This window comes from Ptychodera flava, assembly GCF_041260155.1.
Source record: "Ptychodera flava strain L36383 chromosome 23 unlocalized genomic scaffold, AS_Pfla_20210202 Scaffold_23__1_contigs__length_28996876_pilon, whole genome shotgun sequence".
NCBI classification, from domain to species: Eukaryota; Metazoa; Hemichordata; class Enteropneusta; family Ptychoderidae; genus Ptychodera; species Ptychodera flava.
Window position 1 is genome coordinate 3,734,612 of NW_027248277.1, and position 18,386 is coordinate 3,752,997.

Here is an 18,386-nt window from a genome sequence, read left to right on the forward strand (position 1 = left end):
ACTTTTCTACCAGAAATGCCTCAAACGTTGAGAATGTATGAGTTTTGCTAACCTCATGGAAACAATCAATTTTTTGTGTAAAGTATTTATTAAATCACTATCGCAAATGCTTGCTGCAGTGAGAAAATTTTTTTTTACCAATAATGCATTTCAGTGTCCTGTAGTTTGCACCTTGACACAAATAGGCAATTAGCAGCAGCGAGAACTGTTTGATATAGAAACGTTATTGTTAAAGTGACAATAGAGAGGTTTAGTTACACGTAATTACGTTCGATCAGTACGCGTAGCGTCTTTGTCACGTGATAACCAGACGTCGCGTACGTGTAGCACAGACGTTCCGAACGTCAAACAACACTTCTACACGTAGTCATAATTACGTGTAGTATTTTTGAGATTTTCTCAATGATTTCCACGAATTTAGACAAGCAAACTCAAAAGGTATCATTGTAAATTAGCAAACATCTTTGATATCAGAATATTTCGTAGAGTTTGCAACTGTACAAGGAGTACTTGCCATAATTTCCTTACATGAACGAAATGTTGTAGTCGCATTCCACTTTTTGTCTGACGCCTTGTAAAAGAATTCTCTAAACCACATAAATAACTGTATCAAAGAAAATCGGCCGATTTAAGGTAGTTCGAGGGTACAACGAGCTACTATAAGAGTGGTCCTCACTTATCGAAATTCATGTTTCTTAAAAATTACACGAATTTTGCATGTTTCTGAGAAAATATGCAGCAAATAATCGGGAACACACAACTAAACCTCTCTAATCACACGTGAGCACGGATACGCGTACGACACCGCGCGCCCGTCTGACGTTGAGTAGTACATATATACTAGTAACTAAACCTCTCTAATGTCGTTTGCTGAATTCCTTTCCTGTACACACACAGTGACACATACACAACTACAATAAGGAGTTTGTTCGTATAATATATTTAATACACATACGATACAATCATAATAAATGTACTGCTGCCATTTTAACAAACATTTGAATGACAAAGAAAGTTGAAACTTGCAATCAGGAGATTTATGTAACTTGAACGGTATGGCAAGTTATAAATTCATTAGTCGTCTACCGGATTTCACGGATTTAATAACAATTAAAAGTAAGATATTCCTTGCTACACAGCTGTCTTGGTAAGATACACACCAATAATGAGCTTCTGTAGAATCACATGCATGCTTGAAAGCAGAGTGATGTGAATATTAGAAAATACCTAAAACAATATAAACATCACCTTCCAGGCTTACAATCTGGATGTTAATACAATAATCCTGTACCAGCATCCAAATGTAAATTTAGGTTTCTTACACAATGAAATATCATGTAATAAAAAGTATCTTTTGTGATCCTCAGCATAATGAAAGCACTTTTGAAATAATAAGATGGTAAACTAACTACAGGAGCGATACAGCATGAAAGCAAGGAGAGAGAGAGAGAGAGAGAGAGAGAGAGAGAGAGAGAGAGAGAGAGAGAGAGAGACGGATGTAGCTATGGTTATCGCATGAGGCAGAACTATAATCTTCTAATTCTGTCTGAAAAATATATTTCTGTAAGTAGACAGACAGATACATATTCCTCATTTTATCTGGTTGGTTTTGACTCAAGATAACTGATTTAACCATTTAACTATTGCATTTTTATATTTGATTGAGGGTGAGCAGATTTCTATCTACCTGCTGAGTATTATAGCGTGTTTAAACAGATTTGTCTTCAGTTTCCATCGATATCCACATACATCACACCAGGATTCTCATCGCTGTGTGCAGACTTAATGTTTGAAGACAGCATACATTTTACTCTAAAATGCAGGGTCATAGTTCACATTTGACTGTTGGCTTTTGATGAGTAAGAGCAGGGCTCGTAAATAAGAAGTCGATTTGAAGCAACGCGTGCAAACATTATAAAAATGTTCAGGCTTAGTGCAGTCCCTACAAAGATGCTTGGTATGTTCAGATCTCTTGTGGAAAACTTTGTTACATTTCTTGCAAGTGTATTCCTTGTAAAACTCAGCATGGACTTCTAAATGACCTTTCAATTTAGACTTACTGTAAAATTTATTTTTACAATAGAAACATTGAAATTCATTGTCTAAGTGAGCATGCCTAAGATGGTTAAACATCTGTGACCGTTTGTCTAATTTTTTTACTACAGACTGTACAGACAGCCGACACTTTACTGTGCACTCTTTTCATGTTTTACATATCTTCTGATCCCTTTTGTTGTATTATCACTAATTTAGTCATCACTTGTTTCATCATTTCCTATGTCACTGTTTCCATGGTAACTTGATCCTAAGTTTGATGTTGATGCATCGGTAGAGCAGCTTTCTTCTCTTCATCATTCTGAAGAACAGCTTACAGAAAATAACAGAGAATAAATAATTAATGCAGAACTAAGTATTAAATTAAGTACCGGTATTGTCAATTTTGTAAAGCTGTTATATAAGCATCTAGGTCATATATGTCTTGTAGTTTTTTTGAAAAATAAATCGGTAGGTTACCTGTGCTCAGTTATTTTACAATTTGGCAAAATGAAGCTAGCAATTCACAATTTGCATCCTCTCTCATGATTGTCATTTTGTGTGCTCTTCAGCAGATGCCGTTGACCTGGCCAGAGTAGGATTATATTAGCTCAAGTTCACTTGCGGTAGACTAATAAATCCAAAAAGTTCACTGATGCATTTAAAATTCAATCAATCTAGGAACTTGCATTAGAATATGACTCTACAAACTTTTGACAACAGGAAGTGTCTAACATACAACTGTGCAACACATGGTTATTTTTTCTATGCATACATCCCGAATGATTTTAAGGCTACATGATAATTTTTTTTTTGGGGGGGGGGGACATGAAAATTTCGATCATATGGATAAGGGGCTTGCAGGGGCTTGAAAGTTTTTTGAGGGTATTGAGGGGATCTGTCAAAAAGATTATTTCAATCACGATTCCTCCCCCCAATATTTGTGAGGACACACCTTTTTTCAAAATCTGGCAACCAAAGGTACAGAATTTGGTGGATAACCTAGATATTTGGTAACTTGATTTGATACAAAATACATCAACACATAAATAGAAGGTATTGTTTATAGCTCAACTTGTTATAGAACATCTGTGTATTGATTACAGTCTGTAAATTTGACATATACCTCTAGAACTGCATTTTTGGCACTGCCGTTGAGGACTATTCTAATATTTGCAAAGGGAAATGACAAAATCTACATGTATGTTTGAATTTAATAACCAGACATGAATGACGAGCAACATAATACATTGTAGAAGTTCCAAAAGCTTAGAATAAACTGTTTCACATTGAACATGTCATGTTGTCCTGATGTTACACCCCTAGCCAAAATTTGGAATGTGACATTGGAAGATTGCCAGGTATTATTATTATAATAATAAACTTTATTTCGGACTTAAAAGTCCATATAAATGTTGTGAAAGGTTATTACAGACTCTTTGAAGAATTAATTGTTCTCTTGCATACTGGTTGAAAAGAAAAACAATCAGTCAAACAAAAAAAGCTTATTCCAAATCTTAACTATATCAGACTTGAAGTACAGTAAGCCACATATACGTACAATTGTATTACTACTGTTCATAAGTCGCTCTCTCAAACCATAAATTTGTTTACGCATTTGAGCGTCAAAGTTATTGATACTATTAGATACAAACATTGAATTCGCACTACTCCGTTTTTCATAACCCAATAAGAGTCGTGCAGCATTGTTGTATGCAACTTTCAATTTACGCATAACAGCCACAGAGTAATTACTCCAGAGTGGTCCTCCATATTGCTGGTAACAATAGGCTTTAAATAGAACACATTTAACATGAAACGTACAATTGCAGAAATTTCTCATCAACATATTTGCTGAAATGTAAAGATATCTCGTCTGTCGCTCGATGTCATCGTCATCTCTAAGTGATCAGTATTGTCTTAGTAACAGCTAGAATCACCTGAGTTGATTGCTGCATACAGTCTGTTGTGGAATTCATTATTGATTTGCTGTATAAAGTTCATAATACTAAACTAATAGTACCCCATAACACAGATAAGCATTGTTTTTTTCACAAGAGGGCCACAAAGTACATTAGTACATTGCTGGCTGTTGTGAGTGGAGTGATATGCCGACATGCTTGTGCCTACCTACTTTGTGACATTTTTGTGATACCTACTGATTATACATCGCCGAAGATAAACAATCACATTAGGCTGTCACACTGCAGTGCTGGTTAATATTTATCATTCATCAGGACACTGTAGATGATTTATCACAAATGTTAACAATCGATGTCATGCACAGCGTTGACCAAACTGAACTTTAAACCCATTACTTTACTGTTTAAACATAGCACCAATGTCAGTTTGTTATAAATCACATGACAAGTAATTGCAACATAGCTACGTGTGCTGACCAAACACAGAAACTTCCTAACGCCTTCAGAGTCAAATTGTACCAAATTCAGGAATATTTCTCAACTTGCTATTTCACATTCTGCTACTCCGATCTTCAATAGAGCGACCTGCATCTATAATTTCTTCTGTTGGTAGAATCTATCAAGCCATATCAACCAAGGTATGTTTTATTTCCCCTACAAGATGTCATATTGTAATTGTATGTTGGTATTTTCATCAAAAGGCAGCCTGGTCACAGATCTCTCAAGGCTTTCCAGTTGACTTTTAGTTAACATTAACTATTGAATATTTCTACATATTCAAAATCGAAACATGTTATAAGAGAATTTATAATTATCACTCCTTCATACTTGAAAGTGTCTTTGAATAAATTATTAACAAAGACAATCATTAGAAAAAATATTATTTACTGCAAAATCAGCTCAACAACATTTTCTTATTCACTACAATAGGTTAACAATAACCTTTGACTTTATGGTGTTGTTGACGATTGTACAGGAAATGGAAGTGAAGAGATTAAAACAATTACCAACTTCTGCTTAAAATACAGTTTGTCGACATAATATCAAATATATGTAAAAGAGTCATCATAAAATGAACTGTGAATGTAGGAAATGGCTTGTTTACCTCGCTTGCTAACTTTGATATTTGAAATCCGCCACTCCTAAACATTTTGACACATTTCTTGCAATTATAGCAGTCAACAAAGTCAGGTAATAACAAAGATACAACTCAGCAAATTTGTTATATCAAAATAGTGCATACAGGAGAGTCAACTCACAAAACTGCAGCAGCAGACAATAACAGCAAAGGATTGGCAACATAAAATACAATATGCATCTAGTACACGTCATATACAGATTTGATATAAAATTTTCATTGTTGGTGTTGAGATAGTATTTGACTGTGGTTATTCTGTGTTCAAAGCAGTTTGTTGTATACATCAGAATGAACACTTCTCAAATGCGTGAGTGTATACTAGTTGTTAAATACTTTTGCATAGCTTTATTTCTCTGATTAAAGGAACAAAATCATTATTCATAGTGTTTTATTGGTATCAGGCACTATTTTTTCTTGCAATCTGTTTTCAATATGAACAAACTGAATTGAAATTATCAAATGTAAACAGGCAAATAGACAACAGCCATATTATTTTGTATTCTGACATTAAACATGACCTCAGATAACCTTTTGACCTCATCTGTGTTTTTAAATATTTATCTGATTTGATTGCCAGTATGACCAAAAATTGGCATACAAATCTCTTTGGACAACCAAGTTCAGATTTCTTCAAATTGTGATGAAATATGATGTTTAAGTTTTCTTTTTAAATAATATTTCTGCTAATTTGGTCAAAAATATTATTCAAAACTATCAGAAGCCTTTACAGTTTTTATTCAAGTTTTAGTGATAACATGGTTTAGATATTTGCAAACTGTGATGAAATCTGCAATGTGTTAAAGACTTGTACAGGGCAAGCAAATGTTTGATTTCAGAATGTAAATCGTTTTCACGCATTGTTTAGCTTAATTGTGCCGTAAACTGTATATCAGCCACAATATTATGAAAGTGCTGTTAATTTTCATTACATTTGCTCTTGATAACCTTAACAGAGATATCTTTGATGTAACTTATTCAATAATCGTCAAAGTCCGAAACACTTTACTGCTCAGTTAACATTCTTTAACCTTAAAATGAAATTGTCAAGCCTTACGACCTTGAGTCTCATGTTATTGTATCTTATGCTCATTTTAAACAAATTTTTCATGACTTTCACAAAAATGTTTATTGTATTTTTATAACAATGAAAATGGCTTTTGAGCTATATTGTAAGTTTTCATAAAGTCAAATTAACATAACCAGTTATAGTTTGAGCTCTAATTGGCTTAGTCAAGAAGTACAATATTAAGTGAGTTCACTGTCCATTGTTTAGTGTGTTGTGCATCTCCTTGTAAAAGTTGCCAAAATATACAGCAGAATTAAATTTCCTTTGTTTCTTTGCTGTTCTACTATGTGACAATTAACTGTGGTGAAAACCATGATCCTCATCATCATTAAAAACTGTTGATATTGGATGCCAAAATGTAAATGCATACGTTAGCATATTATGACTCTAATATAAATCAATTGAAGATTGGAAATAAACTTCATTCCACTAAATTTGTGAAACATGTACTACATTCACTATTAATTTCACGAAAATCATAATGCAAAACAACGTTTGCATATTTCCTTATATCTGTTATTACATTTCTATTTCTCCAGGGACAAATGGCAAACACACTGTCTGAAGCACTGCTTGTATTGACATCATGGAATACAGCATCAGATGACCTGACATCACAACCAACTAGAACACTGGTCAAAGATTTCTGTGAAAACACACTGAAGTCTGATGAAGTTTCTAAACTCTACTGTACTGTCCTTGATGTTGAAGTCAGTGAAGACCAGAAGAAAGATGCAGAGAGTGTTGGAGTTACTTTGATCCCAGCTACAAGAAGTAAATGGGCTGATCCTGATGATGACCCAGCTGGAATACACTGGCTGTTCAACCATGACAAATACTACCAACAACTGAAGAACTTACACAATATTAAACATGTTGTCAGCTTTTCTTCCAAGACAAAGAATGCAGCAGCTGCAATCCATGAAAGTCTTTTCCCTCAAGCTAAGCTCCATCAACTCTCTGTTCCAACTCCTCCTGGTGTAGTATTTGCTTTTGATGCCTGGAGCAGAGATGCCTGTGGTCTGACTGGATATAACAGAGCTATTATCCAGGATTTCTTGGCAAGGAAGGCAGAATCAGAAGAACGATATCTCAAAGCATATTCCACTGTGGTTGATGTTGAACTCACCGCAGGGCAGATACAAGATGCTGAGAAGTGTGGTGTTACCTTGATAAAAGCACAGATAAAGAATGGAGTTGATGAGATGCCTAAAGTGGAATGGCTGGTAAACCATGAAAGTTACTTCCCTGATCTAGGAAAGCTAGAAAATATCAAGTACGTGGTAGGATATTCTCCAAAGACAGGATGGGCTGCTATAGACATACGGAAGAAACTGTTCCCTGATGCAAAGCTGGTGTTGATCAACCATGCATGTCAGGAAAAAAACTGTCTGCTAGTGAAGAGTGAATTTTCAGAATTAGAACAGGAGATGTTATACATGGCAAGTCATGCTGATCTACTGTTTTCCATTGGTCCCATTACATATGACAACTTCAAACGTGCATACAGAACTGAGATTGGTGGTAGGAAGCTGTATGATATCCCTCACAAAGAAATTCTTCCGAAACCTAGACAGCAGTATTTTGATAATGAAAAACCCGAGACTGAAATAGAGACTGATGGACATAGCATATTAACATATGGTCAGCTTAACACAGAGGAAGCCTTGAAAAGATGTGACTCAATAGCAGCTTCCATTGGATCTGCAGCAAACAAATATAAAGAGTTTGGTAAAAAGTCACTGGAATGGAAGATACATGGAGTGACTGAGCAGGCATACAAGAAAACAAAGAGCTTCCTACTTAAAAAACTTCACAGTAGTCATGCCATGCCAAAGCCGTACAAACACGATTCAGAAGATACATTATTACAATCCATCCAACAGTCTGACCTTTGCCTTCCTCCATCATGCTACACTGACTACAGTTTTGAAGGCTTGGAAGCAATGGCAGCTGGTCTACCAACAACAGTCCAGGATGATTCACACATTGCTGGTATGATTGACAGACACTTTAAATATCACAAGGATTACTGTGTTGTCAGAAAGGAATCACATGAGCTGAATTGTAAGATAAAAAACCTAACAGAGAACAACATCGCTATCCAGAATGCAAAGCAGGTGAAAGAAGCCTTAGCTAAGAATGAGGCTATGACAGAAAGCTTAGCCAAGTTTGCTTCATTATTGACTGATAAAGATGCAGAAACACAAAAATCTGATAATAACGGTAGGTTTGCCCTCAACAACATGTAGTATGTACTGTTTATAGTGTAATGTGTGCATAAAATCAAATTAATAATTTCATTGAATGCTATTGCCTCACACGAGTGATAACAGGGTCATGTGTAAGATTGCCACTAAAAAGTTTTCATATGGCATCAGTAAATATGATTCAGTGGAAAACAACTGATTTATCTGCAGATACAACTGAAATGCAAGAGACAGTAGAAGTGCAACCTGGGATCATTGCTAGGAAACATAAGGAGACTACAGAAATCACAGAAGTACAACCTGGAAGGACATCCAGTGAAGATAGGGAGACTAAGGAAATTACAGCAGCGCATTCTGTGATGTCAGTTACTGAAGGTGTAGATACAAAAAACCCTACAATAATGCAATATAATGTTATGGAAATAGCAGACAAAACAGATAATTCGGAAAATATCACACAAATTCAAACTACTGCAGATGAAAAGACTGAGAGGAATCCTCAAAGATCAGCAATGCCTAGGCACAAATACCACGGAAAAACAAAGGCAAAAAACAATGATGCAGATACAAAACAAATACATCCTAAGATGTTGAAGAACAAAGACAGAATGGGGAGAAAAGAAAACCATCAGGATCTGAAAAGTCTGGACAAAAAGAGAGTGAAGCAGTGAAATCCAAATACAGAGAATAGGAAGAGTCAGTAGAAATCTTGGAACACCACCCCCATCACAACAGTCCATAGAAACAGGAAGTGACAATGGTATGCAATACTTACATTTCATCATTTATAAACAATACTATCAGAGCTGTGAGACAATAATGTTTTCATGTCCAACACAGAAAAGTGCTTCCGATGCAAAATGTACTGGTTATCAAACTTTCATGCTTTTCTGCCGTAATAGTTACCATCAAAATGTATATTTATCCATGACACTAATTATAATGCATACCTTTTTCCTAATTACAATGTTTAGATTCTACCGATTTTGTGCTTCATATTGGACTAAATAAGAAATCCTATGTTCAGCAGATGAGAAAGCTTAATAATCAGCCACAAACAATAAGTGTCCGAAAGAAAAAGAAAAGAAACTGAAAGCTAAGTGGAAAAAGTGCAGAGCCAAATTTGATAAGAATTTAAATAAGCTGATTGCTAATGGAGAGAGCCAACATACAGTAAGCTACAATTGTAAAAGTGCTTTGGTAATGTCAGTGTAAACGGTACCAGAAAGAGTTCGCTGGCAATCCACCTGCACCTACCCACTGTGTATAACTTGTACAGATTAGAACACACATGTCTATCTGGTAGTTTTCCTGACTCATTTGAACCACTATTGATAACTGATAAGATGAGAGAAGAGGCTGACAAAGTTGGATTACAACTCAAGTTGAAAGCAACATATGACCAAGCCAGATTCGATGAACTGGAACTGTTCTTCATAAATAGTAAGTTTACAGTGTCTAATGATGTTCCTCATATCAGTATTGTAACTACTGGACTTGATCATACACCTGATGTTTCTGAATGTTTTATCAATTCTCTGAGGATGTTTACTTTTAGTTAACAGATAGCTCTGGCCAAGTATATTTGAATGTAGACAAAAGGTCTCACCATCTGTTTCATGATTTGTCTAACATATACCCAAATGCCTGTCAGAATATTATCTTAGGCTTTAAATAAACTGAGCAGCATGCAAAAGATAAAGTTATGTAATTTCAGCACGCACTTCAAATGTGGGTTTTTGTTTCAAATTGTTTAAAGTGAAACAATAATAATTATGTTGTGGAAAACTCTACACAGCGGCTTGCTTAAAAAGCTTGGAAAATTTTGATATTTCAGGAGATGGTGGTGGACTTAAACCAGTCAAATTCTTTGATGATGTCATTGAAAAAAAGGATGCTGAAGAGATACACATTGATGTAAGTTTCTTAGCATTAAATATGACGTTGGCAAATACTGAAAAATTTCACACCCAATTCAAAAAATATACTATCACTGTGGCTGCAGAGAATTTGCAATACCACACATCAGCATAGACAGGCAAAATAATGATACCATTAAACCAATGAAACAACAAACAAATAAACCCTGTTGTACTTTGACATTAACATTTCAGGATGAAGACACTGATCAGAAATCTGACACTGTAGTCACAGGAAGAGTTGATAGTAGTTCTAAGACTGAACAAGGACAATGTAAGTAAATGAAAATTAAGTTGTTTTATTTCTTGTTTGAGAGCTCCTGATATTCAGATGCAAATCAAATCAAATTTACATCCTAATTAGTGTGAATCATTAATGGCATATGGATCCTCATATATATCCCACAATGCCATTGTAATCTGTCACACTACCTCTCACCCTAGATATCCACAATACTGTTTACCCCTGACTACCAAGGCCAATGTATTCCTATATACCAGGCCCTTATGTAAATATTGATAAAATCCGGGGTGTGGTCATTGCATGAACACTGCTTAGAGTAAAATTAAGTAAGTAACAATAAACCATATATTTTCTGAATCAGCATGAAATTTCCCACTTTTTCATACATAAATTTTGTATTTCCAGGTCAGGTGACTGATCACATGACACGTCATGTGACCAGAGTTGGCAAAGAATATGAATATTTGAAGCATCAGGACGTTTTGAATCCATAAAATGATGCAAATTTGAATACAGTTGCAATTTTCATGGCATTGTCTTTACATATATGTAATAATAACTACCTTTACTTTATGTATAGATGTACCTATTTAGATTTTTCTCACAAAAGGCGGAGTAAATGAACCATAAACATCAGCATCTGACATGATTCTGTATTTGAAAATCAACACATTTTATTTTGTAAACACCTGCTTCAAGTCTTTCTTGCAGAAACATGCATCTAAAATGATTATGATTTATCAAAAATATTTCACAATATTTAAAAATACATTTTAGGGAACAACATATCACATGACCAGACACATAACGAGTCATGTGACCAGTCATATTGATAGTATGGCTGCTATAAAGTTTCACTGGCTTATAGTAAAACACTGTATTTCCTCTTGTTTCATTCACGAATATTGCTGTTAATAGAACATATTGACATATAAATCATTTGTTTTCAATAAATAAACGTTTCATTTCCTTAAACCCCATAAACATCTTCGCGATCGTCTGTACTTCTGAAAACTGTAAACAATCAGCGCGACGCTTCAGTGATCAGCCTGACCTTTCGGGGTCGAGGTCATGAGTCACAACATTTGCGTCCGGATTTTGGCCATATACGGGGGCGCAATCACATTCAGGCCAGATCGGAATACATCAATCTTGTTTGCGCTGCGTGCAGGCGCCAAAATTACGGGATTTTTAGCGACAAAAACGAACAAATACGCCTATTTAACTGTGCCGGATATTTCCGGCACTCAAGGTATATGGTAATTCAATATGGCGCGGAAATATCCGGCGCCATAGGTAGTCAAGGGGTTAAGGTAAAATGGGTCTGGGGACAGAGATATTCGGACTCCATACCCTGATTATTTTCTGATCTATCACTTGTGGGGGCTCATTTAAAGTCTTTGAGAAAGAAGAATTTTCACAATCTTAAAATCAAAGATAAATTTTTCCCCGTAGAGTTATCACAGGGTGGTGGCCATTTTGAATTTCAAATATAGGTACTGGTATATGTTGGATAATTTGTTTGTGTAGTTCCAATCTTTACTCAGGGATCCCTGACAGATATTCTTGATTTGGTAAGAGAATGGTTTAAAGTTTCATTGAGGAAGCTTTGAGCAAAAACTTAAGTATTCCCACTTTGAAGGCACATACAATGAATGCACCCGATGACATTGAACACAGAAAAAACTAATGTAGTGAAATATATTAGTTGCATAAAGTGTATATCTCACCTATTTTTGTTTGTCTGATCTTATATAATCAAATCGAATGAAACAATATTCATTATTTCGAAAAATCCATAATGCCCATAATGTCTCATGGTAACTTTTTTAGTCCCCGCGGACAAAGTCCGGCGGGGACTTATAGATTGGGTCCCGTCTGTGCGTCCGTCCGTCCGTCCGTCCGTCCGTCATCAACAGTTTCTCAGACACTGCTGAACTAATTTCGTTCAAACTTGGCACAAAGCATAGCACTATGACCTACAGATGCACGTCGATTTATTTTGTGATACGATCGAATTTGGCCGCGAGGCGGCCATTTTGTTGCGATTTTTCATGTCTTTGGACCATAACTCAGACATCCTTGAGCAGATTATGTTCAAACTTGGCACAAAGGCATAACACTATGGCTTTCATATCCATGTCAAATAATTTCGCGATACAATCCAATATGGGCGCAAGGCGGCCATTTTGTTGCAATTTTTCATGTCTTTGGACCATAACTCAGACATCCTTGAACAGATTCTGTTCAAACTTGGCACAAAGGCATAACACTATGGCCTACATGTGCATGTCAAATTAGTTTGCGATATGATCCAATATGGCCGCGAGGCGGCCATTTTGTTTGCGATTTTTCATGTCTTTGAACCATAACTCAAACATCCTCGAACTGATTCTGTTCAAACTTGGCACAAAGGCATAACACTATGGCCTACATATGCATGTCGAATTATATTGCGATACGATCCAATATGGGCGTGAGGCGGCCATTTTGTTGCGATTTTTCATGTCTATGGACCATAACTCAGACATTCTTGAACCGATTCTGTTCAAATTTGGCACAAAGCAAAACAGTATGCCCTTCATATGAACACCAATTTATTTTGTGAAATGATCCAATATGGCTGACAGGTGGCCATTTTTTTGCGATTTTTTCATGTCTTTGAACCGTAACTCAAACATCCTTGAACCGATTTTGTTCAAACTTGGCACAAAGGCAAGCACGTACTATGGCATGCATATGCATGTATCAATTAACCTTGCGATAGGATCCAATATGGCTGCAGAACTGCCATTTTGTTGGAATTTGCATGTCTTTGAAGCATAATTCAAAGGTCATTACACCCATTTTGTCCAAACTTGGCAAAAAGATCAAGCACTATGGCATACATGTCAATTTACTTCGTGACATGTTCCAATATGGCTGCCAGATTGTAAATTTTTTCCAATATCTCTTAATCATATGCAAATATTCCTTAACCAATGTTGTTGAGACTTGGTACAAAGATAAGTACTATGGCATATATATGCATGTCTACTAATTTTGTGCTATGATCCATATGGTCAAGAGACAGCCATTTGATTTCAGTTTGGTGTGATTTTTTTATGTCTTTGAAACATAAACATAGGTCACTGTCCCTCGATGGACTGATTTTGTTCAAACGTGATATGAAGATAAAGTACTATGGCTGCATTCTTGTGCACATTAAATTGTTTCATTATATGATCCGAAATGGCTGATTACAACAACATACCCAATCCCATAGCATTTCGAAAATTCCACCAAACCATGTGTATAGTATGTGCGTCATGACACTAGAGGCAGTGAGGGCATCGTTATGTGTGATGTAATCAAAAGTTCCTTCAGTGGTCATTACCGGCAGAGATGAGTCATTTATTACACGTTCCTCAGATTACTTTATTATGCAAGTCACAGGCCTGATGCACCCATTGCATCAATGTCATTCCACAGCGACCTAGACCACAGCTACCTAGACACCAATGATTATAACAAAATGGACAAGCGGGGACTGTGTCATCAACGATGACTTGTCTAAAATAGTGTATTTCACTGTCAAAGTGGTGGAAAATCCAGTGGCACCCTGTCTGGAAACGTTCGAGTTCATGTTAGTGACGTATTGGTATCATAGAGCGTGACGTCAGATGTGGCTAACATGTGAGACCAATCCCCTTAGAGCAATAGTCAACACATTATGTCATTGGGTACTGCAACTTTGAGAACATCTCGGATAGTTCGTTATGAATGGATGCACTGTTTTGGACTGCAAACACACAAACCTGGATGGTTTTAGTCTATATATGTGCCGTCAATTTGGTGTGGACCTTAGAAAATTTCCATGAGAGCATGGCAGAGTTGTGTGTGCCAGCAGCCGACCCCACGCCGAGTCAACCGCTGTGTACTGTACAGGAGTATGCCAGGACATGGAGCCGACCCACCTAGGATATTCTATGAATGAGACTCAACTTCAACTGCCTTTCATAATTAGTAGCTCCCTAAACTGTACTACTTGATAAACTGCACTGTGTTATAACGCCTGAAATACGGTTTCTGGACGTTTCGGCACCAAGTCGTTTCGGCCCAAGACGTTTCGGCCTCCCAATTTCAGGCCTCAAGTCACTTCGGCACCGCAACCCAAGACGTTTTGCACCGCTGAAGGCTAAGATTACCTGTGGGAACTTGTGCTGGAGCGTAATGCTGCAAATCAAAGCACTAAAAAGTATAGTGTCAACTAGCATTCACCTATATGCTTTAATCTTTGTGAGAACATGGGAAGAGAAAAAACTTCATATTATTTTCAAATCTGTGACACAAGTTTACAGGGAAAGACACTAAGGGTTGTCCGATTGCCCGGGGCAAGTGAAAGTCGCGTTCGGGCAAGTGAACCTCCGATGCCACTTGCCCGACGGGACAAGTGAAAAAAATAACACCTAGAAATCGAATTCACGAGAGCGATTTTCTGATGAGGGAACACGGACTTAAACAACAAAAAATAATCATATTGTGAACATTTCCATAAGATTTTTCATAAAATTGCATGAACAGTTGACGAAAAGAATCATGTAATCGCTTTCAATAAAATGCAGTTTAACAATACCACCGGTTAAAATACCGTACGCTGATTTTGCATATGAAAAAACTGTTCAGCTGGTGGAGCATACGTTCACCAAAGTTCATTGCATTGACTGTGAGGTTACGGTGTCTCACAATATTTCGATATGGTAAAAAAGGAAACACACAGCGGTTTTTGTGCTTTGTATGAACGTTTATAATGATGTAAAAATAAAGTCTAGTTGTGAAAAATCACCACAAAGAAGGGACTTTTACTAAAACGTACTCTTCAATAACTTATTGAGTGACACTGACAGTGAGTGGCATCGTGGCCGTGGCAAGACCACATGCAATGAAAGTCATGAGCAAGCTTTGGTGTCAACGGTCCAGTCTTTGAATTTTCAATGAACACTGACTTTCAGGTCAATAAGCCAAAAGTTACTTGTCCGTGGCAACCAACCTCTCTGTTTGTGAATTTTCCCATTCTAAAATGACTGTCAAGAAGCAATTGGAGCGAGTTTGACATCGAGAAACTCAGCTTTCAAGACACATTGAAAACAGCGACGCCTTAGGTTGTTGGTTTAAATTCTATTTAGTCTGCGCATGAGCATTAAAAGACCACCTAGGTTATTAGAAAAACATAGGATACTGGTATGGTGCAATGGTAATCCAAACTTCATAGGGCTTGTGTATGATATCAGTAGGGTGGCCAAGCCATTTTTTTATCTTGTTTATACACACAGTTAAATGGATTTTTAGCAAGAATGGGGTAAAAGAAGAAAATAAAAAAAAAATTATGCAAATGGCTGTATCCAATCAAAAGTTATGAGTTTTTAAAGCAATAAAAATGCTATTTTTTCGCGGACAGTTTTCGGCAAATTTTAAAATTATTTCAATGAATGCCGATTCCTTCAAGTTTGGCAACTCATAATTTTTTATTTACTTCACATGGAATCATTAACTATGTGTCTTGTGCACAGATTTACCCAATATAACGGAAAAATCAAGATTTGACTGATGCACAGTCTTGGATTTTGAAACTGTGAGTGTTGAAAATTGAAAATATTTTGTCTGACTTAGTCAAAATTGCGGCGGCACCGTACCATCGAAAAATGGATGCATTTTTATGTTTTTATGAATTTTGAATTCACATAACTTAAAAACTAGAGCTCACAATACAATGAAATTTTGTCACAATGTTATTTAATAACACTCAATTCTAACAAATCAATTTAAACTGCCAATTGTCTTTTAATGCAGTTCATTTTCAGCCATGAAATTGTAAGAAATAGCTGTCCCTAACTTCAGCCTCAGGCAGGCTGTCAATGGTGTGTCAGTGTGACTGCCTTCCGCCGCATCTTGAGTCACACTGTACTGAGGTCTATGAATGATATCACGATTTTGTTTTTATGATTCGTACTTGTGCTCGTGGACAGATTTTCGTCATATTTCACAGAAATGTTGGAATGATGTTTAAAAAGAGCATGCTACAAGTTTTATGGCAAAAATATGTATCTAAATGGAAAAAAATCTACACCGAATTTACCGTACTCACTTTACCTCGTGTTTACTGGCTAAAATTCCCAGAATATAACAAAAACTCACCACTACGTGTAAATGGGATGGTCTGCCACTTCCTGGCCAAGTTTCACAGTTCTATGACAGCGTGCACAGGGCCCGAAAGCAGTTCCGTTGCGAAATAGGTATTGACTGGATTCAGAAGTGCGTGCCATGAGCGGCGACCGCTCGAGCGCTGTGGCGGTCAGTACAAAGTGGCATTTTTGGAGAGGAAAAACACTATTTTTCTATCGTTTTTTCTTCAGTTTTTTAATGAAACCTGCCTCATACATCGATTTTAATTGGAAATATGCATTTTTCAGTAACTGAGCTACTTATTTTCAGAAAAAATGGCGTTTCAAATTTCACGAAAATCAAATTTCACTTTCAGGGTGCGTGAGTTGCGTAATAATGTCGCAACATTTTAGCTTAACTTTGGCCACCCTAATATCAGTGCAGTAAAAACATGACAAAGAAGTACATTATTTTTCAGAAGCTTCAAAACATTCCTTTATAGCTACAGATTTTTTCTTCTGTATAGATAAGTTAAAACTTTTAACTGCAAAAATACTTTGAAGGTACAATGAAAATGGCTGTTATCATTTGTACATTAAGCCCCAAGAAAGTAAACATACAAACATATGAACTGTTAGAATTTTTTCTATGAATATGAAAGCCCCACAAGCTGTAAATCTTGAAATTTGTTGACCTAAAAAAGGCTTCCTATTTTCTCTGGTTTTCTTCAAATTCTACCCATTTACAGGATATAGTCTTTTACAGCTTTACAAAACATTCTTTATTGAAAAATTGGACAAGTAAATTTACATTTTAACCATTATTTTGATTTCCACAATACTACAAAGAAAACAAAGCATTTTTACACGGTTGAAAACATTCAACACTATGGACTACTCTGTTGTTTCCGTGAATATTCAAATGCATATATGCACGGTGTACACTGTTTTTGCTATATTTGCATGGGGTGCCATTTTACGTTTAGGCACACATTTTTATTTTTCTTGTTCAAAATTGCACATGCAGTCTCATTGGGCAGTTAACAATACTTGTATTCCAACCCCTCAAAGAGCACATTCCCAAAAAATGTTTTGGTTCAGAAGTAAAATCACATAAAGAATGCTAAATGATACAGCTAGTGGGGCGTTAATAATTAATTTAATATAAATGAGCCATCCAGCACTCTTAGAAGTGTGAGTAGAGCCCTATGAGAATGTCTGACATTTTCTCATGATAACATGATAATTTTCAAAATAAAGTGCGTGAAATGAAAAACCTATGTTTTAGCTTTTTCAAACACGGAAATTATACTGGGCAAGTGGTTTTCCAATTCGGGCAAGTGAACCGAACCCCCCACTTGCCCGAAGGGCAAGTGGATAAAAAAATAAGTGTCTTTCCCTGAAACCAGAGTTTATCGATTATCAATAGCCGCCGACACGGGAAAAAGTTTGAAAACGGTGACGAAGCAGCACAGCAAAAGTCACACAAAATACACGTAAAAGTACTGGTCAGAAACGCAAAGGTCACGCTTACAAATATGACGGATCAGACAATTACTAAATAGTTTGAAAAAAAATCGAAACACGGATGCCAAAAAGTCTTGGGTTGCGGTGCCGAAGTGACTTGGGGCTGGAAATTGAGAGGCTGAAACGACTTGGGCTGAAACGACTTGGTGCCTAAACGACCAGTTACCCTAAAATACTACAGCTGTA

At 36.4% G+C, this 18,386-nt stretch overlaps 1 protein-coding gene and 1 long non-coding RNA gene across 5 annotated transcripts in view; one reads left to right on the forward strand and one right to left on the reverse strand.

Annotated features, from left to right (window-relative positions):
• Nucleotides 1–924: 924 nt before the first annotated feature.
• Nucleotides 925–18,386, reverse strand: part of LOC139123484 (uncharacterized) — a 31,904-nt gene continuing 14,442 nt past the window's right edge. For 2 of the 3 annotated variants that reach the window (XR_011549686.1, XR_011549685.1), the window contains exon 8: nt 925–7,328. This is a non-coding gene — a long non-coding RNA (uncharacterized lncRNA). The remainder of the gene's footprint in view (nt 7,329–18,386) is intronic. The other variant, XR_011549687.1, reaches the window with a different exon arrangement.
• LOC139123461 (myosin heavy chain, clone 203-like) overlaps nt 4,429–18,386 on the forward strand; it is a 30,301-nt gene continuing 16,343 nt past the window's right edge. Inside the window, exons 1-4 of one of the 2 annotated variants that reach the window (XM_070689608.1) lie at nt 4,429–4,594; nt 6,700–8,386; nt 8,581–9,130; nt 9,345–9,634. In XM_070689608.1, the coding sequence (XP_070545709.1) occupies nt 6,706–8,386; nt 8,581–9,041 (2,142 nt within the window). In that variant the 5' untranslated portion in view covers nt 4,429–4,594; nt 6,700–6,705 and the 3' untranslated portion in view covers nt 9,042–9,130; nt 9,345–9,634. Of the gene's footprint in view, nt 4,595–6,699; nt 8,387–8,580; nt 9,131–9,344; nt 9,814–10,207; nt 10,288–10,484; nt 10,564–18,386 lie in introns of those variants that run through there. The other variant, XM_070689609.1, reaches the window with a different exon arrangement.